Source organism: Bidens hawaiensis, unplaced genomic scaffold, assembly GCF_021521415.1.
Source record: "Bidens hawaiensis isolate Kalapana, Puna unplaced genomic scaffold, B.hawaiensis_p1.1 tig00023809_1, whole genome shotgun sequence".
In the NCBI taxonomy this organism is placed as follows: Eukaryota; Viridiplantae; Streptophyta; class Magnoliopsida; order Asterales; family Asteraceae; genus Bidens; species Bidens hawaiensis.
The window spans coordinates 1-22,510 of NW_027505038.1; the positions used below are offsets into that span (position 1 = coordinate 1).

The window sequence follows — 22,510 nt, forward strand, 5'->3', positions numbered from 1 at the left end:
CGCGATTGCTCAAGGATTCAATGGAGTTTCAGAAGGTATTATATTATGAAGTTTGTTATATATTATGTGGTTTAAAATTTGAAATTAGATACATTTTTTGTTTTGTTATTGCAGGTGGAATATGATTTTAAGTATTATAAAATGAAGATGGATGCAGACATTCAGTTTTTGATTCTTTCTGAAGGAAAGTCAAACATTTTACCAGCTGATATAGTTGTTCGTTGTCAACCTTCGTCTGTGGGTCCTGTTGGGACCGTGGATGATGAAACATTAAATGGCTGGAGATGGTATTTGGCTACTGTTAGATCATTGCCACATTCTATTGGGACATATATACAAAAGGTATTAATCTAATTTTAATATATTAATTTATTTAAAGCTGTTTTTTGACTTGTTGCAGTCGACCAATGATAGGTGGTTGAAGATGATTTGGTTGCAGCTAGACAGGCCGATCGGGACTTAGGGACTGAAGATTTTAACAGGTTTTCTTTTAATCTTATTTTCTTTTACTGTTTTTTTTCTACTGTTCTGTTAGTTTATCAAATTTATGTCTTTGTGATTTGTAGGTGGCTTACTATGGGGCGGCTAATGGCTGTGAGCTTTGGCGAGACGTCTCTATCAAACGAACATTGGCAAATGGTGAAAGAAATGGAAAGGTCAAGGAAAGATAGGCTCAAATAGGTGCACCAATGGTTCAGTGGTTTGTTTGTATGGTCCAGTGTTTATGGTTTATGGAATTTGGCCCTTGCCTCGCAATATTGTATATGGTTTCACTTTGAGTATGGCTCAGTTTTATCCGAATCTTTAACTGCATTTTGAGGTTTTTGTTAGTGGTGATTTAAAACCAAAAAGCTTGTGTTTGGTTTTGCTCATTTTGTACTGCTATAGATATCATGTTGATATCAATAGTTATATATACACAAAATTGATATCAATATAACAACAAAATGTATGCTATACACAAATTTACATCAAGAATTTTACAAGAATCAAAAGATGGTGTCAACTGTTAGTCTCCTTGGAGGTGTTTTCTCCACAACTTGCTTTTGTAGCTCCATGAAAGTTGAACCCGTGTGCGCAAAAAGCCTTTGGAGATTAATAACGGACAATTCAGTAAACCCACCAACAGCCAAATCAGCCTGCACAAGATCATACCTGCAAGTTTTGATTTTAAACATTAATCTACAATTACTTGAAATAGTAAAATATCATTAGAAAATTAATGTTCATTGGAATTCATACGCTGGATGTGCACCGATAAGCGCCACCGCCATCATTGTGCAGTTATGAGCGGCGGTTATACCATGAGGGTCGTCTTAAAAAACCACACATTTGGATGGTTTTCTATCCAACTGTAAAAGATATTCCATTAAGGTTTTAAATTACATGAAAATATGGAAATTAATCATGTTTGATATTTGAAAGAATTTACCTTTACTGCTGCAGAAAGTAATTTATGAGCCATGGAGTCCATGCCATCTTCTTCTGTTACTATCGCCTACAAGTGCATGAACAAGGGCGTTTTGGTCATTTTAGATATACCAATGCTTCACAAGATCATTATAATGGGGTACTGTGATTACATAACCGCCTCATGTATCACAGTTAAAACATGTACAAATGTTCTTCGTTCTCCCATAACACCACCTAAGAACAACATTAAGTCAAGAAAATCACATATGAATTAAGTAACATAAGGAAACACAAAACTTATTAAATGTGATTAATATGTTGAATTTTAAGAACTATACAACCTTATGCAAAACATGATCAGGATCACCATGAAGCAAAAGCCTTTGTACATCATCATTATCGCGAATCTCTTTTCCTTCTTCACGTGCAAGTTCTTTCCAAACACTCAATTTTAAAGCTTGAGTGCCTGCCTGATCACCATAAACAAATTCAACTTAAAAATCAAATAGAAATCTAAAATGGTGCTAAAGCTTACGCATTAGATTAAAAAACAACAAAAAGTTGTTATTTGTAATTTGTATGGATAAGAAGACAATTTAATCGGCTTGCATTATGAGGTGCAAACGTTGTCCCATGAGAAAATTAGTCCATAAGCTTCATCAGGTTTCATCGCGTATCGGATTCTTTTTAGAAACCCCTCTTGTAATCTATCATTTAAAAAATCCTGCAAGCAACACGAGCCACAATCTTACAGGATTAGCTTCTATGAACTAGACATGTAATTAGAAATCAAAATTTGCTCATCTTTTTCTAAATGATATAATTGAGGGTCGAATTTTCATTTCACAAGAAACATGTTTGAAATAAAACTTTTACTGAAAGGTGGTACTATAGATACTCTAGTGACCATGACCAGGTGACGTCATCATACAGGCTGTATGACATTGTCAGATCACGTCAGCGGTCTGCCACTTTTGCGTCAGTGTACCACATTATACGAGCCGTGCAATTGGATCGCACAAACTCATTCGGCCAGTATAAAGCATAATGACTCATATGATGTACTAGTTTACCATTGAGTAAGTATTTTTCCATATCCTACGGCCCGAATGACCATTTTCCCATATTGTACGGCCCGTATGACAGTTAGGCATGTACGACCACGGCTCGTATGCCATGTCATTGTTGTTTATTTAAACGCAGCCCTACGGAAAGCCAAAACACAGTAAAAAGCAGTGCTGTGAAAATCCCGACTAGTCGCCGATTTATCGCTAGTCCTCACCCCACTGATTAATTTTGGGCTAGTCGGTCAATTAATCGATCAATGGTCAAATCCGGACAAAATCGCGATTAATCGGACTTAGTCGCATTTTCTGGTGAGGTTCTGACCAAAATTGGCGGTTTCCAACGAGATTGAGGCCGAATTCAGCGGTTTCCAATGAGATTCCGGCCAAAATGTATATGATAATATATAAAACTGAAAATTATACATTAAAGTCCGATCCAATTAATCGCTAGTCCCCACCCCACCGCCCAACTCGCAACTCGCGATTTCTACAACAATGGTAAAAAGCTTACAACATCAACTTTGGCGGGTCCATCCGGCCTAAAAGTCTCAAAACCTTGTCCATATTCAGCTCCAATAGCCTAAAAGCACAAACCCCATGATCATATTCAAAACCAAGAAACTCTAATTCCACAAGATTATCCTTACCTCTTCCATGAAAACCCATCAATTGGACCAATTTCTTCAGACCCATAACAATTCTTAATCACGTTCCTTCGATTCCGGTGTTGTTCAAGGAATCTTGAACGGTGTAAGCTCTGTAAAACGCAAGAACATCAGCGTACAAGTGTATTAAGAACAGATAAGATAAAAAGATGGAAACTTTACAGGTAATTTGAGGTTAATGGGTAGCTGGTGGTGAAGAAACGAGGACGTTGGAATCAGTCGGAATCCGAAAGCTGATTCCATGGTTGTCAAATAATTAGTTGTGTGTTGGTGAAGACGATCTGTATGGATTTTGATTGATTTGGGTCAAGAAAATATCACTGGATCAAGTGGTGTGGTGTGGTGGGATGTGGCGACTCGAATATTGATTTTATTCATTCGTATATGCTACTTAGATGATCAAATATCAAGTACATTTCAACAACTGTAAGTCATCATAATAGGATATTTACTTGGGGTGTTCAAAATTATCCGTATCTGAATTATCCGACTATCCGTATCCGAACTATCCGAATTTTCGGATTTGATAGCAGTTTTCAGAATTTTCGGATATCCGAATTATCCGGTATTTTAATTTTAATATTTTTGATTTTATTTTATATTATACTTAATAACAAAACCTAGATAACATAACAAAGAAGAGACCCACCAGCAGGTCCATTCTCTCACACTCTAACCCTTGAGTCACAGCAGCAGCAGCCACCAGCAGGTCCACCGTCGCCAGCCACCTTCGCCGCCATCCACCACGGATAGTGAAAATCACAGTCACAGCACCACCACCGTCGCCATCCACCATCATCTCGCCATCGACGGCAAGTCCACCGTCTCCATCCACGGCAGGTCCACCGTCGCCATCCACCATTGTTAGTTGTAATATTGCATATTGTTACTTTGTTTCAAAGATGTATGGTTTTATTATTAAAACAAGGTTTTTTTTAATTTCTTTTTCGAAAATTCGGATATCCGAAGTTTCAGATTCGGATTCGGATAAAAGTTCGGATATCCGGTTTTGAACAGCCCTAATATTTACAACACATGATAAATGGGGCCGTTCAAACCGCTCGTCGCTCGAACTCACTCGCCGCTCGCTCAGAAACTGCTCGGAAAATGATCGCTCGTTTTTTTGCTCGATTGTAAACGAGCCGCTCTGCTCGGTTCGGTTTGTAAACGAGTCAATCAACGAGCAAAAGTATGCTTATTCGGTTCGGTTCGGCTCGGCTCGAATATTTTTAATTTAGTTTATATATAATTATATAAATATATAGACAATAGGTATACAATTTTTTAAACCCTTTACATTTTTCTTATTCTGTCAATTTTATAGTTTTATTAGCCCGATTCAAGTTTTCAGAATACTAAAAGTTTGTTTACATGTTCATTATATCTCACTTCAAACTTTTTTCTCATAAATTTTACAACATATTATACGTTTGTCTAAAAACTACTGATTTGTTTACAATATTATTATTTATAGCCTTCAAACTTGTTTCTTATTGTAAATTTTAAAGTGAAAAAGAAATAAAAAATGCTCGAAATCGCTCGACGTTCGATCGAAAAATGCTCGATTCGATTTTGGCTTGGTTCGTTTTCGCTCTGTTTGAATTTCAGTCGTTCGATTCGGTTTGGTTGTAAACGAGTCAAGCAATGAGCAAGCATTCGCTCAGTTTAGCTCGGCTCATGAACATCCCCATTGACCATCATAATTTTTAGTTTAAAAAAGTATCTTAACCCACTAAAGTTCTAGGGTTTGCGACAACTTGGGGCTTTAGGCAGGCCTCACATTCGAGTTTTCGGTTTCCCACTTCGTTCACCAACGACGGTTAATAGACGAGACATTTGTCGTCATCTACCTATACCAGTGGGTGAAATCTTGCTATGAGTAATATCTATTAACTTAGTAATAAATTAAACAGTTAATTACTCAGCTTCATATATTACCTATTAATAATTTGTGATAGATCTAACTAATTGTTTTGTGTATATATATCTTTCATTCTCAATTAACAAACTTATATTCACATATTTAGCTTAAGATAAGAACATAACGAATGAAAATAGTTAAAGAATAGTTGATAAAAATAAAAATGTTGGAAGTAAATAGTTGATAAAAGTAGCTTAAAATATATTAGTTTTACTTTTAAACGTTAATTGATATATAAAAAATAAAAAATCTAAGTATTTAACTTTATAATATAAAACTTATTATCCCTAAAATCAAAATATTAAATTTTTTAAAATTCTTAAACAAGTTAACAATTCAACACACTTTTTAACATGACGAGTTCAAGTTGACCAGTTTAAAAAAACAGGTCGTGTCAGCCAAGCCAAAACCTATATTATTTTGTGACGGGTTTCGAGTCGTGTCAGAAATTAACACCCAAATTTTCCACGTAATCAAGCTCCATCAATGTTATTAAAATGGAAGATAAGCCTATTTTAGTGACAAAACAAAATTGTGTAACGAAGATCCGACCCGAGAACCGGATTCGTTAGTAACTTAAAATCAAGTCAAACCGGACTGCAGGTGAACGGTTTTCTCCCGGTCATCGTGATGCGTACGTTAGCAGCTCAACTCACCTCCGTAAGTCAAATTGAATCTCCATTACTGCACATAATATCGTATTTGCGTGATTTTGAACTTACCTAAACTCCATTGCAGCATTTGTGCAGAAGACGACCTGTAAATGTCCGATCACGCAAGTATTCGTCATCTAATCACGAACGAGGTTTACGAGGCTTCAATTTTATAAAATTAATTTCAATTTTTATAGATTTAATTGTTGCTAACCGTTTTATTAACTTACATTTGTTTTCTAGGGTTTCCGGATGAACGGGAAATGGAGGAAGAGGCTGAGAGGAAAATCGGATGGATGTTTAAGCTTATATTTGCAGGAACTGCAACTATTATTGGATACAATATCTTTCCTTACTTAGGTATATTCGATATGCGTTCATCGGGCGGGCTGTGAACGAACCGAACATTCGTTTATGTTCCTTCGTTTAATAAATGAACGAACATGAACAAGGATTTCATTCGATTAACTAAATGAATGAAGTAACGAACACGAACAGCTCGTGAACATTCGATAATGTGCTCGTTTACGTTTGTTTATTAAAGGTTTATAATACTTTTTAATGACTTTTCTAATCTTGTCGTATAGATTTACTCATTTAAGTAAAACTATTAACTATAAAACAAAATTATATATGAGTATTATGTGATTAGTTTATATGTAAAATTAACATATGAATATGAAAAAAAAGAAAACACCACTACAAACTTGTTAGCAGGGCCGAACGGTTGACATCGACCATTCTCGGTTAGCCAAATCAATTAAAACATTGTTTGTGTTTATTTGTTTCCGTTCGCTCGTGTTTGTGAATCGTTCACGAACAAGTCATTTTCTTGATGAACGAAAAGAAACAAGAAATTTCGTTCGGTTGGCTGTTCGTGAACCCTTCGCCTCTCCGATAAAAACTTAGCGGACGAACATGATTAAGGTTTTGTTCGGTTCGGTTCGGTTTGCTTATAGCCCTACTCATTCATTTTTTTCTAACCTTACTTAAAAGTTAATGTGTTTGATGAATCTTTGTAGGTGATAACCTAATGCAACAATCAGTGTCACTTCTAAATGTCAAGGACCCTCTGTTTAAAAGAATGGGGGCATCCCGTTTAGCAAGATTTGCAACAGATGGTATAGTTTAATAAGTTCATGATATTACACTCGATTGCACAATGTTTTATAAAGAAGAATGTATGAATCCTTGATTTTGTTAATATGCATTTTAGATGAAAGAAGAATGAAAGTTGTGGAAATGGGTGGGGCGAAACAGCTTGTGGAAATGCTGAGTGCTGCTAATGATGATCCCACACGTAAAGAAGCTTTGAATGCGATTATTGCTATTGCTCGTTCAGGTTATAATCTTTATTGTTCCTTCTTTGTTAATCCGCATAAATACATGATTACAGAAGTGGTTATATGATATATATTAGTTACAGTTACTTGAAGTGTTATTAACTTTGTTATGTGTTATTGTTTGCTGATGTTTTAGATGAAGCTGTCGGGGCTCTGCATAGTGCTGGAGCAATCTCGGTTATCATGGCTACTCCACAATCTACCGAGGATGCTGAAATCGAGAAATACAAGGCGAAATTGCTCAAGAGGTTTAAAGATATGAAGTACGGTTAAATCTATCTTAAGGTTAAGGTACATTTACAATAATTTTGCATCAGAAGTGAGACCAGATAAATTGTTGTGTCTGATTGACCCCAATTTTCAGTTTTAGTGAATGAGGCTTGTTTATTAAGTGTTCATTTCATGGGTTTAATTGTTTTCTATAGAACATTACATGAAATGGTTAAAAAGGGTTTTTAGATTATGTGCATTGCATGTAATTCAGATTCTGTCTTTTTTATAAATCAAACTGATTTTATATAAGCCGTGTTATTATATAATGTAAAAATTTGGAACTAAAGTAGGAGATATCAGATATGTCATCAAACACACGAGCAAAACTCGGATAGTGAAAGTAAAACGCAAATAAAATTGCGAGTAATCTAGCGAATGAACAATGTTTTTGACTCCAAATTATATTTAAGAACACCCTTTGGCATCTTTTCATCTGCAAATTATTCTAAAAGTTGCGGGTTTTTTTCTTTATTTGGCTATAAAATATGAACAATTATCTGCTTAATCTTAGCAAAACATTTTGGTTCATGTAATATCTTGGAATTCATTCATATATTTGAAACCAAAATTCAATCGGATTCATCTAATTACCAGACAGTTTCAATTACGAAAATTAGTTGTAAAGGATGAGCCGCTGCCACCACCACCACCAGCAGTCTGTTCCATAAAAACATCAATAGAATCACCATCCTCCAAACCAACTTCTCTGGGTGTCTTGCTCTCATCAACCCTCTTTCCATCAATTAAAAACCGACATGTACGGTAGTCCTTGACGTTGGCCCTAACCGACCACCTGATCATGAGCTTTAGCAGCGGCTCATCGCACTTGACGCTGAATTACTGATCATGTTCGTTAAGGGGACTTACCATCTTCACATTGATCTCCGAGACTTCTTGCTTCTCCTTCATGATGGATGTGATGTTTATTTGTTTATGAAACTGAGTAGTTAGTTATAGAGGTCATATCTTGCAAAACGTACGGAAACAGATCGATTCATTGGTTTGGATTTATTAAAAAGAAAAGGATTCATTTAGACCAAACTTTATTTAAGGCTTTTAACTTTCATAATTCAGACAATCAAATTTATAACATGGGTGAAAAAAACTGAATTTAATTGAAGCTGAATTAATCGACAAAGCGAACCAAAATAATTGACTCGAACTTACGACTGTTTGTGATTGTTATTTTCCTAACCGAAAATTACGAGTATGGACATTGCCCTCAGCTTAATAATATCATGCACACGGCCATACATATGTGTCTGTGACGTGTTTCACCATATGAACGTCCTTAACTCCGAAGTAGGGGTGTGTAGAAAACCAAATTAAGTGACTCATAACCAAATTAATCAATGAAACCAAACCGTGCCAAAAAGCTGGTGGGTTGGTTTAATGGTTTTTTGAAAGATGACAATAGTGGGTCGCTTATGGTTAACAAATGTTTTTGTACTTGCTAAAACCGAACCAAACCTGTTGTCCTTTTAATATTATGGATTATATGTATTTTTTAATGTATGTGATATATACTAATATATAAAAAAGTGTAATAACAATTTATTACAATGATAAAAGAAAGTTCAAGATCAAACATTCAGACCCAAATAATGTCAGTTATTTCTAACTTATCAACCGACTCAAACCAATCCATGCACTCCCCTACTTTGAAGTCTCTAACTTGGCCCATTTGAAGTGAACCGCACCGCCTAAACTAAAATGTACAAAAAGTTATTGGTATTATGATTATTTTTTATAACAATAAACGAACAAAACCCCTTCCTCAAGTTTCACATAATACAATTTAAACAATTTTTGTTTCTTTTTTATCATTTTATTATCTTATATTATTATTGAAAATTGGTTTTAAATACTTCCAACTATGTTCTATTGGCAAATAACATGCCCAACTTTGCATTTGGCTGGTGACGGTCCCAACTAAAGAGGTATTTATTTTTAACAGTCTGCGACTAACGGATGACTAACTCCGTTAGTTTGTTGCTGAGTTGGCAAGCCTAGTTGTCAAAATATTGCTTGTGTGGCAGCTTACATGGCACAATATCTTCATTCTCTCTCTCTCTCTCTCTCTCTCTCTCTCTCTTCATAGAAGCCGGCCACCACCATTAGCGACCACCAATGTTGCCGCTAATTTGTCATCACCATGCTTCAAGATGAAGTTCTGGTCCAACAATGGGGGTTTTCATTATAACTCTAGAAACAAACTCTAATTTGAACCCAAAATTCATGTTAGTTTATTACAGATTGCAATTAAAATAATAGGGCTTTTATTTGGTTGATAAAAACGAGTTGAATGATACATTTATTACCTCAAACGGTGTTCGAATTGATAGCCCGCGGAGCATTGCCGGAATTCAAACAACCCACCGAAAAACGATTCTGATTTTTTGGATTCAAACAAGCCACTGGTGGTGATGGTGATTCGTTTATTCACCGAAAAAAACGTGGGTGCATGTAGGAAGCAGTGGGAGGGAGGAGCCGAATGATGATGGTTGAAGGTGATAACGATGGCGGCGGTTGCTAGTGGCAATGGCACGGTGGTGCAGTAGTGGCTCTTAGAGAATAAACAGGGAGGAGGAAGATAGCGGCATATTATGACTCGACGGATGATGGTGAGGGTGGTAGCGAAAGTGTCGCCGGAGAAGATGGTGAAGTGGGGATGTAGAAGACGGTGAACGGATGATATGGATCTACACCTATCTATATATGTTATATTATTATTATTATTACGCCTAGTTGCCAGGTAATCAAGGTTTTGACAACTAGGCTTGCCAACTCAGCAACAAACTAACGGAGTTAGTTATCCGTTAGTCGTGGAGCGTTAAAAACAAATACCATTTTAGTTGGGACCGCCACCAGCCAAGTACAAAGTTGGGTTTGTTATTTGCCAATAAGGTATAGTTAGGAGTATTTAAAACCAATTTTCCTATTATTATTGTTTTTAAAACACATTCTTTTAAGTATTTATTTTTCTAACTTATGTTTTTAACTTTTAAAATGATTTTTTGTTTATTTAAAATAACAAAAAACATTTTTCTTTTATTTGAAATATTAAATTTATTCTAAAAATAAGTTTTCTATAATTGTTTTATTATAGTTCCAAGACTTATACGAAGGATTTCTTTAAGGTGTCACAACTAAGAACTTTAAATGATTACTTGTAACTCAATATATCTATATCCATGACTTATATGAAGGACTTAAGGTGTCACAACTAAGGGCGACTCACTGTCCTTGATGAGATCCACCCATCATCCTATACATAACATTAATGACTATGATATTATTTGTAACATCTAATCGCTCATACTAATCGTATTTGTTTTTTTACCCGACCCGACTTTGTTTCTATGCGTTACAATACTTGACTGGAAAAACTTCTCACCTATCTTGGAACTTTTAACCCAAACACGTTTAATTGTGGAGTAATATTTTAGCAACAAACAAGATGTTCAAAACAAATTGGTAGTATTTTAAGCGGGCATTACTTATGAGCTATGACCCTAAAATATATTTTTTTTTCTCATGACTAATGTAAAGTTTGTCAATTGTGGCACATAATGGTCATTTTGGGTTAAGATTAATCCTTTGGCACTAATAAAGAATTGCCTCTTATCTTGAATTGGGATGTCATAGTGCAAAAAATTGTATATGAGCCTCCCATAAGCCTATTAGAATTAGCATCGATATAAATGAAAGAGCGGCATATCATAATCATATCATACCATACCGTATAAAATGAGTAGAAATTGAAGGTCTTGTCCAAACTATAACCACCCAACTACATTTTAAGAAAAGTAAAATTTATAAAAAAAACAAACAAACCCGATCGATTCTAATACAGTAGTAATACGAATAAATCATGAATCAGGCACCAAACATTTCGGTAAAAACATCTAGAGAATCACCATCTATCAATCCGACTTCATTGGGCGTCTGCTTGTCACTAACCCTCCTTCCTTCAAAAAGGAATCGACATGTACGATAGTCCTCGATGTTAGCCCGAACCGTCCACCTGATCATAAGATGTTCTAGCGGCTCATCACACCTCACTCTAAAATACTGATCAAGTTCGTTCAGTTGACTCATCACCTTCGCATTGATCTCTTCATGCTTCACAATACGCAAGGCCATTGATGAATTTGATTCGGATATTGTCTTCGATTAATTAAGGTATGTAGCTGAAGAAACACTAAGTGAACCCACGGGCAGATTATAGATAATATGGGGGTTAAGTAATATTTCCCACGAGGATGAGGTCTAGCAGAGAAGGTTGTTCTTCAGGGGACCTGCAAAACAGACACCGTAAGCTCGTCACTGAGAAGGGGGGGGTTCCTCCTTGTGACCACCCTCCGGCGTGAGAATCAGACTAGATTGCTCTGAATATAAGTATATATTAAGAGATTGCTAGATAAGATTGAGATATCAGATGATGTCCTTACCATTCCAAGGTGTTGGAGTATTTATAGCCGAAGGTAGGTTTCCTAGAAGGTACAGCCGGCTGAATGGTATTCCTGTTCCACCAACAGTGGACTACGCACAGGCCATGCTGGTTGGTGGATAGGCTACGGCCAACAGTAACTGTCGGCTGTATACTGTTCCTTTACTGCCGGCTACGCACTGTTCCACCAACTGTAGGCTGCGCACGTCCCATCGTAAGGGTTGGTGAGTAGGCAGCGGCTAATAGTGACAAACAGTACTAGAGGGTGCTCCTCCTCGTATTGTTGTCGGTGAGCTGTCACCCTGTGATTGGTTCATGGGCTGCTCTGGTCAAATTGTCTGTTCCGCCCATACCTTAGTAGGTATAGTACGAAAGACCTTCCAGAAGCATACGGACTGGCTCATTTAGGCGGGAGTATTCCCGCCTTGCTCATTCCTTCATGTGACTACTGAAGTAGCGAATGCCTTGTGCGTGTAGCCTTGCTGTTAGTGCGGGTAGCCTTCCCTGATGGCTTGTATCCGCAGCTGCGGGAACAGGCGGGGTACTTCACCATTGGGAGGCTTTCCCTGCGGGTACAGCTGGCGTACTGCGCGTAAGGTTCTCTGAGCATGGTGGGTCCTGCTGGAGCAGTTGGTCATTGCGCAGACGTCCCTATTCCAGGTGAGTCTTGCGGGTCCAACTGGGCTCTGCTAGGACCTACCTCTTCAAGTCCCCCCAGTCCAATGTTCTTCTCATGAATTATTAATAAGTGAGGTGAACTTTTGGACTTAGCAAGGGGTTTTTGAAAATGGTTTAGTTTTTAGGTTTTCCGTGGTGATTCTTCCCGCGGTTTTCCTGATGTCACGCAGAAATTCCCGACTTTTCTGCTTGATCTTTGGGTGTGAAGCGGGTAGGTTTGTAACCTCCTCGTACGTCAGGAGCGTTGAGTCCCACTTGTGTGGATTCTCCATGGGATTTTGGTATTTTTCAACATACTGATCAATTATGCTAAAACCACCAATCCCATCATGGAGTTTCGAACAATATAGTTCTCGACGTTCCCGTCTTGCGGGGATGTTATTCCCGTTTCCGCAAGCATGGCCCAGAAGATCCTTCTTGGTTTGAATTCCCTGCAGAGTGCTAAGTACGTGAAGGGTTTTGCCTTGACACTGTACCCGCACTTGTCTTACGGTTACTTTACTTCCACGGTATTCCAGGCGTCAATTCCCTGCGGGTGCTAAGTATGTGAAGGGTTTTGCCTTAACACTGTACCCGCATCCGTCTTACGGTTACTTGGTTGCCAAGGTAAGGGGTATTTTCCCGCTTACTTTTGAATCTTTTTGAATTTTGAATTTTGAAATTCGAAGAGTTGGTGGAAAGATAAGAACAGTCCAAACCTCTGAAACGTCGTGCGACGGTTTCTTCTGACTGTGTCAGGACGTGCAGGAAGTTATGGTGACGTGACAGTACATGGTCATTCCAGACGCTTTTTCAGGCGCGTGGGCGCGATTTTTCGGGCGCGTGGCCGCGAAATTAATGGTACGCGTCCTGTCAACAGCTGTTGCCAGCTTGCTCTTTGCCACGTGTCATAGTTTCATTGCACCTTCGATTTCTCTCTCCTCCGCATTAAATGCATCGCATTAATTGCGATTAGTATATAAAGGGGGAGAGGGTTCTTTGTAATCCACACTTTCACTCTTCTCTTCATCTTCTAAGCGATTTCCGGCGAATACTCACCTTTTCAGGCAAGCATTCTCCCGAAATCGTTTTCTTCTTTCTTTTTGCAAGATGTCGTCTCGTGATCTCGAATCTACAGCCGATGACAAGAGTACTGCTGGCGAGTGCCAGTGTGCTCTGCCTGGCGATCTGTATCGGTACGTCGTCAGGAAGTTCATGCTCGAGTCTCTCGAGCCTGAGTTTCCTGAACCTCATCAGACGGTGTACGATGCCCCCAGAGGCAAGATCGGGGTTTATGCTGCATTCTTTGTTTATGGGAATCTTAGGTTCCCATTGACAAAGTTTGTTTACCGTGTCCTTGAGAGGCACGGTGTTCATTTGACCGAGTTGCACCCCATGGCGATCGCCAAGATTCGCCACTTCGAGTGGGTGTGCCGGATTTTGGGCATTGAGCCCTATGTTGACCGCCTGATGACCTTCTACACTTGGAGGTGCATCCAGGGGTGGTATACCCTGACGACCCGAATCAAGGGTTTGAAGATTTGCGCGACCGAGCGCAGTCTTCGCGCGTGGAAGCGGGCGTTCTTCTTCATCTCCGCTCGCGCCATCCCCCTTGCCATGAAGTTTAAGAATGGGCAAGCTCTCCCAAGCCTTCACGCCTCCAACTACCAGGAGGCGGAATGGTTCTCGAAGATATCTCGGGTCCAATCTCCGGTTTACCGGTTTGCGGAGTCCGGGATGGTGATGCTGGGGATGAGCCGGGTGTGGAAGGCTGCCGATGCGCAAAAGATCCCAATCGTCCTCGAATACGGTTCGAACTCTGTTCCTTACGGTATGCTTTGTTTCTTATTGTTGATTTTGAATTTCTTCTAACTTCTTTCCTGTTTATTTCAGAGGGAACGACTTGCAGTCGCTCCTGAACCCGCGGGAGGCTGACGGTCCCGCTCGGATGGGTACTCGCGCTCTAGACGAGAACGAGTTGCCCTTCCTAGAACAAACGGCGGATCGGTTCGTGGAGGTCTATCCACTAGGCCACGAGATCCTTAGCGCCAGGCGGCCAGGTAAGGCGCTATTCGACCCTCGACCCCTCAATGTTGAAACCTCTGCTGGAATTCCTTTAATCGTATGTTCTGATGAGGAATCCGCAGATGGTCCTCCGTTGGTGCGGAAGAAGAAGGCTGCCGGCGGGAAGGGGAAGGAGAAGGTGGCCTCCACTGCCGATCCGGTGCCTCGGTCTGATTCGGAGACCGAGAGCGAAGAGGTGGCGGGGAATCCCGGTGGTGATAAGACCACCGCTCCGGAGGCTGCGACTGTCACCTCCGGAGAGCCCAAGAAGACGACGGTGAGCGGCGCAAAGAGGCCGGTTCCATCGGGTTCGTCCCCGCCTCTCCGTACCTTTAGGCTCAAGAAAACCCGTAAGTACAACTTCCTTTAGCTTTTATCTTCATAGTTTTTTCATCATTAATACTTATCTTCTTTGTGCAGGCGTGGATGTTGACGCATTCCAGGGTGGAGCGCAGAGGAGTACCTCCCCGCCAATGACGGTAGGCTTGGTCAGTCTACCTGAGGCGACGACCCAGGCGCCTGCGCCTGCTTCCGCTGGTTCAGTTGCTCACTCCTTTGAGCCGACTGTTCCAGCTGTGATGACGTCACCGCCGGCTGTGAGTGCTGTTTTTACCGCATCTTTCACCGAGCCGGCGGTTACTTTTGCTGCGGATTCCGCGGCGACGACCGCGGCGGCTTCTACCATGCCTCCGTCATCGGCAACGACGGCCGATCCGTCAGGTATGCATGGGACTTTGCGCCAACCTCTGCCTCCTTCCCATCTGCCTGACCTCTTGGATGGATTTCCCTTGGGTTCAGGTGATGGGTTTGGAGGCTATCGGCCTGTAATTGACCCTACAGGTGCGTAGGGTTCTTTTGGCCCACTTTATATATATTTTTTCTTTATCATCTTTTCCTAACTGCTTTTTGTTTTTTGCAGTGTCGGATTCCAATGAAGTGTATGTTCCACGATGGAACATTCGCCGAGGAACAACCCTTCGCACCCCTGTGGAGTGCGTGGAGTGGGCTCGTCACGCTGCTCCTAGTGGTGCGTTGGGGGAAGCCATGGCTAGCTACCAGGAGGGTAGGCTAAGCAATGAGCTTCGGGTTCTCCTGGCCCGGATGCAGCCGCGCGTCGAGCTGCTTTGTCGTGAAAACGACAAGTTAAAAGCAGCTCGCATTCAGGAAGTAGCTCAGGCGCGGGCTGTCCGGGAGGAGAATAGGAGGCTCTCCGCCGCGGCGGCGGAGAAGGATAAGGCGTTCAAGGCCCTTGAAGTTGAGGTTCAGGCCCGTCTCGAGGCTCGCTCAAAGGCTGCCCAAGCTGTTAATGAACAGCTTCGGCTGGCTAAGGAGACTGCTAGGAACGCGACTGAAAGGGCCACCAAGGCTGAAGCTGTTGCTGAGCCTCTACGCCTGGAGAATGAAGAGCTTAAAGCCAAATTAGAGGCTCTCCAGCAGGCTCATGATGCCTTGGCGATGGAGGACGCTAAGAAGCTTCAAGAAATCCTGGACCAGAGGGGGGTGCTTGACCATACCGAGCGTAAGCTAAAGGGCGTCGAAGAGGCTGCGGCTAAAGATGTGTTGCTTGCCAACCTCAACAAGAGTGAAGCCGAACGCGCCCGTAACGAAGCTCAAGCTGCCCTCCAAGAAGCTCTGGTTGCCAAGGAATGGCTTCTTCGAGAAGCGTTGTCTCAGGTAAGTTTAGCTTCATGTCCCACGGATGGCGCCTATGAAGAAACACTAAGTGAACCCACGGGCAGATTATAGATAATCTGGGGGTTAAGTAATATTTCCCACGAGGATGAGGTCTAGCAGAGAAGGTTGTTCTTCAGGGGACCTGCAAAACAGACACCGTAAGCTCGTCACTGAGAAGGGGGGGTTCCTCCTTGTGACCACCCTCCGGCGTGAGAATCAGACTAGATTGCTCTGAATATAAGTGTATATTAAGAGATTGCTAGATAAGATTGAGATATCAGATGATGTCCTTACCATTCCAAGGTGTTGGAGTATTTATAGCCGAAGGTAGGTTTCCTAGAAGGTACAGCCGGCTGAATGGTATTCCTGTTCCACCAACAGTGGACTACGCACAGGCTATGCTGGTTGGTGGATAGGCTACGGCCAACAGTAACGGTCGGCTGTATACTGTTTCTTTACTGCCGGCTACGCACTGTTCCACCAACTGTAGGCTGCGCACGTCCCATTGTAAGGGTTGGTGAGTAGGCAGCGGCTAATAGTGACAAACAGTACTAGAGGGTGCTCCTCCTCGTATTGTTGTCGGTGAGCTGTCACCCTGTGATTGGTTCATGGGCTGCTCTGGTCAAATTGTCTGTTCCGCCCATACCTTAGTAGGTATAGTACGAAAGACCTTCCAGAAGCATACGGACTGGCTCATTTAGGCGGGAGTATTCCCGCCTTGCTCATTCCTTCATGTGACTACTGAAGTAGCGAATGCCTTGTGCGTGTAGCCTTGCTGTTAGTGCGGGTAGCCTTCCCTGATGGCTTGTATCCGCAGCTGCGGGAACAGGTGGGGTACTTCACCATTGGGAGGCTTTCCCTGCGGGTACAGCTGGCGTACTGCGCGTAAGGTTCTCTGAGCATGGTGGGTCCTGCTGGAGCAGTTGGTCATTGCGCAGACGTCCCTATTCCAGGTGAGTCTTGCGGGTCCAACTGGGCTCTGCTGGGACCTAACTATTCAGTAGCTTATGTGTTATGAAAATGAATACTTATAGTGGTGACAACATGCAACGCATATGGAAACCGAATTGTCTCTTTTGGATTTGGATTGAATGTGTGTAAATATGATTTAATGATCAAAACGTTTTCAACTTGCATATGAAACAAATATAATGAAGATGATTCATTAAAAAACTTTAATCAAGTGTATGGTGAGTTGTATTTTCTTTAGGTTTTTAGCCATCATATTTCATGCAATCAAAACCGACTAAACCTAATAACTAATGGTCTTCTCTTTCGACTAAAATTTACAGTTCAGTTTGGTTTTGATCATCTCTCTTTCCAATAGAATTCACCACCCGAAATGACCATAGTTGTTTGGTAGCCTCTTAAGTCTTAATAGTCATTAAGAGACTACCAGAACATTTTTCTATTTCAAGATGTTGTAGGCAAGTATTGTGAATTCCTAAATGATAGATCAAACGCAACATCAAATAATTGGTTTTGTGTCAGCTGACATAACCCATTCTTCAAACATGATCATTTTAATAAATGATTAACCTAAAGATGACTTGTTTAACATGTTAATCTGTTTAAGGGTTTTATTTTTAAACAACAAATTAGATTTTAGAGATTGAAACTTGTTATAAGTTTGTTGTTAGATATTTTGATTAGTAAATAAAATTCACCCAACTAAAGATAAAATAAAACATGTCAGTTAATAGGTTGGTGGCCTAACGACATACCTAAAGGTTATGGACTTATGGGTCAAATTCCATAAAACAAAAAAAATGTTAAAAAAAATAAATAAAAACATTGGATTTATGGTTAATTTTAATAAAAAAAAATTATAAAGGATACTACAAAATACCCATCACATGCAACCATCAGCAAACCTCACCCATGCATCTCTCACTATCATACTACAAAATGTCAAAATTATTATCTATATATCTTTCTAAAACTGTAAAACAAGAGGCTTTCCTTCTTCTTGGTCCATCAATGGAGTCCAATTTCATTTTCCACGAATACCCTTCACACACCACCCTTCATTTTCCAACATTATCCCAATCTTTACACCAATGCAACATTACCATAAACAAAAATAAACAAAAATGTTTCACCTTACTAACACACTTACTAATTTGCTCTTTATGTTTCCCATATCTTGTTTCATCTTCATCCCAATCTTGGGATGGAATCAAACTCACAAAATCAAACTTTATAGCCTTGATATCTTTCAAACAAGAACTCATTGACCCAAATGGTTTCTTGAAAAGCTGGAATGATAGTGGATATACAGCTTGTTCTGGTGGTTGGATAGGAATCAAGTGTGTGCAAGGACAGGTTATTGTCATACAGCTTCCATGGAGAGGTTTAGGTGGTCAACTCACTTCAAAAATTGGTCAGCTTCAAGCTCTAAGAAAGCTTAGTCTACATGATAACACCATTGGAGGCTCAGTTCCAAAGGAACTAGGGTTCTTGATGAATCTTAAAGGTATTCAACTGTTCAACAATATGTTTACAGGCTCTATACCTCATACATTGGGTTCATGCACATTGCTTCAAAGTCTTGACTTTAGTCATAATATGTTTGATGGTGAAGTCCCTAGTGATCTTGGGAATCTTGTTAACCTTAAAAGCTTGGATCTTTCTTATAATTATATTAATGGAAGCGTACCCGAAAGCTTTTCGAATTTGGTTTCACTTACTTCATTGAATTTAACTCATAATAATCTATCTGGTCATGTCCCGGTTCAACTTGCTTCAAGATTCAATTCGAGTTCTTTTACGAATAATCTTGAATTATGTGGATACAGCCGTCATTATCACCACCGGAAGCTAAATACCATAGACATATTGCTCATTGCGGGCGGAGCTTTGATGTCGGTTATAATATTGTTATTTTGTTGTGTGCTAATCTCTTGCTTGTTAAGGAAAGATGATAGAGTTAAAGATAAAGAAAAAGATAGTCAAGAAAGTTGTGTGGGACCCACAAAGGATAGTCCGGTTGCGGCGGATGAGGGTGGGAAGCTTGTGCATTTTGAAGGTGGGATGGAGTTTAGTGTTGATGATCTTGTGTGTGCAAGAGTTGAGATGATGGGAAAAAGTAGTTATGGGACTGTTTATAAGGCTAGTTTAGTGGAAGGTGATCTAGTGGTGGTGAGATTGAGGGACATAAATAGAAAGCATGAAAATGAGTTTGAAAATGAAGTGATTTCACTTGGGAAAATTAGGCATGAAAATCTATTGGCATTGAGGGCTTATTATTTGGGTCCAAATGAGGAGAAACTTCTTGTTTTTGATTATATGCCCAAAGGAAGCCTTGCATCTTTCCTCCATGGTAATTTCTTTTCATACATGTACTATACAAATTAACAACCATTCACATAGATACATATATTTACATTTACATATAATTCATTAATTCATGTGTTTGAGTTTACTTGAAAAGGTGATGGTCAGCTTAGGGTCAAACCTGACAACACGCTTATTTAGATAAGTCGGGTTCGAATCAACTTGACGTACATGTTAGTCGGTAACATGTAATTTCAAAGTATCGATATGCAAAAAGATAAATAAAACAAAATATTATCAGATTAAATAGGTTGTGTTCATGTACGTCAATCTATGAATAATAGATGTGTCGTTTTCGTGTCCACGTGGCATAATATTCTGGTCCATGTCTGCTTTTAGATTGTGAAAATTTCAAGTTCGTGTAAGTCTTGGATATTAACTCTATACCTTTTTATTGAATTGTAATGCAGTTCGAGGATCCAATGAACCGGTTAACTGGACAACAAGAATGAGAATAATAAAAGGTGTAACTAGAGGTTTACTAGACCTCCACACACATCACAACATAATCCATGGAAACTTAACCTCACATAATGTTCTTCTTGATGACTACCTTAACCCCAAGATTGCGGATTACGGGTTGTCATGGTTGATGCCTACCATTGCAAACTCAAACATGGTTGCAACAGCGAGTGCACTTGGGTACCATGCTCCCGAGTTTTCCAGACTCAAGAAACCTAACACCAAGATTGATATATATAGTCTTGGTGTCATAATGTTAGAACTATTAACCGGAAAATCACCGGGGGAGGTGGATGAAAGCGTTGGTTTGCCACAATGGGTGGCTTTGATTGTGAACGAAAAGTGGACTAATGAGGTTTTTGATTTGGAGTTGATAAAGGGTGCTTCTGAAATTGGTGAGGAGTTGTTAAACACACTAAAGCTTGCTTTGCATTGTGTTGATCCATCTCCGCCTGCTCGACCAGAGGCACATCTAATTCTTCAGCGATTGGAATATAATAAACCGAAGACCGACTTTGTTGAAGGCGGTGGCTGCCCTTCGACTAAGGAGTGAAGTTGGAGTATATTTGGATTTTGGACATTCTTTCCTTATTGACATTTTGGGCAGGGATTTATGCTCAAAAGGACTCTGTAAACTTTCTTATGGGATCCAAATGAAAGGAGGTCTACTTTATGGCCAGCTGATATTCTTGTGTTTGGGTGGACATAGGGAAACACAATTGTGTGGACTTTACAGGAGTATCTCCTCTTGTTGGGCTCAGGGACCACGGGTTTGTAGGATTGGCTTTGTTATCAAAAGGAGGTCGTGGCGCAAAAAGCTTGCTTAGAGAATCAACATGTGTTTCTCCCAAAGCTTCGTTTTTAGTAGGATTGACTTTGTTATTCAAAAGGAGGTCGCGGCACAGCTTTTTGCCCGTTTGTATACCACTTTATCGTAATCGTTTTGAATTTACTGAGAAAATGTAGTGATATTTAGTTTGTAAGTGTAGAAAGTTTTGGTATTATTAAGTTTCTAAAAGTAGAAAGCTTCATTATTAACATTATCAAGCACTACTCATACGAACCGAATTGCTAATTAAATATTGTTAGATTAATTAGTTTTCTTAATTGAATAAGACACTTTTACTTATATTATGCCCAATGTTTCTATTTTATTTTAATATATATGTGTCACCATTCGTTAGGTTTGATTTACAATTTGACTAAAACTTGTCATCATAAACCGGACCCTGCTGGAAATCTGGAATAATGGCAAGTGAAACACCGTAGCATGTAAACAATTAGTTCCGAACAATTTTATAGCAATGGACCGATGATGAAAGGATTAAGATATCATTTGTTCCTTGAATCTGGGCTTTCGCTTTTGGGCTTTTATATTTGTCTTTCGGGTTTTGTGCTAAAAAACAAACAAGATGGTAGGTAGAGGTGCACAAAAAATCCGAACCCGAAACCGGACCCGAAATAAATACCCGGAACCAGTTTTTCTAATACCCGGGTTTTTAATACCCGAACTCTAACCCGACCCTACTCGTAGGGTAGGGATAAGGTATGCATTTTGGCACTAAAACCCGAACCCGAACCGGACCCGATTTGTACCCGGTAATACCCGAACCCGGAACCGAGGTTTTCCAATACCCGAAACCGGGTATTTCAAATACCCGATGTATACCCGAAAAAATACCTTAAAAATACCCGAATAATACCCCTAAAAAGTGTAAACTTTTAAAAAATCCAATCTATATAAAAAAATACCGAAAAAACCCGTAAATAGAGTTTTTTCAATACCCGATAATAGGGTATTCAAATACCCGGTTTTAGAATACCCGGTTCTATCCCGACCCGAACCCGATGCATAGGGTATGATTTTTAGAAACAATACTCGACCCGAACCCTACCCGATTATTACCAATACCCGGTCATACCCGAACCCGGTTCTATACCCGAACCCGGGTATTTAGAAAACCCGATTTGTGCACCTCTAATGGTAGGCCTGGTGGCAAAGGGGAGTGGAGAGACGGTGACATTGGCGATGAAACCTAAACTCGATGGGAAAATTAGAAACCTCGAATACTTGGGGACGAGTACGTAATACCCACCCCATTAGGGTATGGTATGGGTTTGTGATTACTTTTGGAATTTTTTCACGAGTTTGGGACTCCCGACGGTATGAGATTTGTAATATGCTTGATTATGTGACCCGATTACCCGATAACAACATAAATTATTATTTATCTTTTTATAGAATTACTTTTTTCTTTTTCTTTTTTGTATTTTTTTCGGTAGAATTGGATATATCATATGAAATTTAGAGCATTATTTATTGGTCAAAACTTGTTATTAACACTTATTTGTTGTAATTGATTAGTTATTGGCAATATTTTATGGTAATCATTTTTACAATTGATAATCGTTATTTACCCGATTTAACTGACTAGTTATAAATTATCAAAACCCGATATATATCGCACGGGTTTGGGGATGAGTTTACTAACCAGGTATATGTTTAGGAATGCATAACCTTGTCCCAAA

General features: G+C 39.8%; 2 protein-coding genes and 2 pseudogenes across 3 annotated transcripts; 3 read left to right on the forward strand and 1 right to left on the reverse strand.

Moving 5' to 3' along the window:
* The first annotated feature begins 54 nt into the window (after positions 1 to 54).
* LOC143610081 (mini-chromosome maintenance complex-binding protein-like) lies at positions 55 to 832 on the forward strand. Its single transcript, XM_077084650.1, has 3 exons — positions 55 to 342; positions 415 to 482; positions 567 to 832. Exons 1-3 carry the CDS (start codon positions 142 to 144, stop codon positions 679 to 681), a joined length of 384 nt encoding a protein of 127 aa, XP_076940765.1. The 5' UTR covers positions 55 to 141; the 3' UTR covers positions 682 to 832.
* A 157-nt stretch (positions 833 to 989) lies between these two features.
* LOC143610078 (uncharacterized) lies at positions 990 to 3,420 on the reverse strand (annotated as a pseudogene).
* Positions 3,421 to 5,661: 2,241 nt separating this feature from the next.
* Positions 5,662 to 7,545, forward strand: LOC143610076 (uncharacterized). Its single transcript, XM_077084649.1, has 6 exons — positions 5,662 to 5,726; positions 5,805 to 5,871; positions 5,963 to 6,079; positions 6,742 to 6,840; positions 6,936 to 7,061; positions 7,199 to 7,545. Exons 1-6 carry the CDS (start codon positions 5,697 to 5,699, stop codon positions 7,333 to 7,335), a joined length of 576 nt encoding a protein of 191 aa, XP_076940764.1. The 5' UTR covers positions 5,662 to 5,696; the 3' UTR covers positions 7,336 to 7,545.
* A 10,472-nt stretch (positions 7,546 to 18,017) lies between these two features.
* Positions 18,018 to 20,534, forward strand: LOC143610082 (putative leucine-rich repeat receptor-like protein kinase IMK3 pseudogene; annotated as a pseudogene). Its single transcript, XR_013149525.1, has 2 exons — positions 18,018 to 19,505; positions 19,930 to 20,534. The product of XR_013149525.1 is annotated as a putative leucine-rich repeat receptor-like protein kinase IMK3 pseudogene (transcript).
* The last annotated feature ends 1,976 nt before the right edge of the window (positions 20,535 to 22,510 follow it).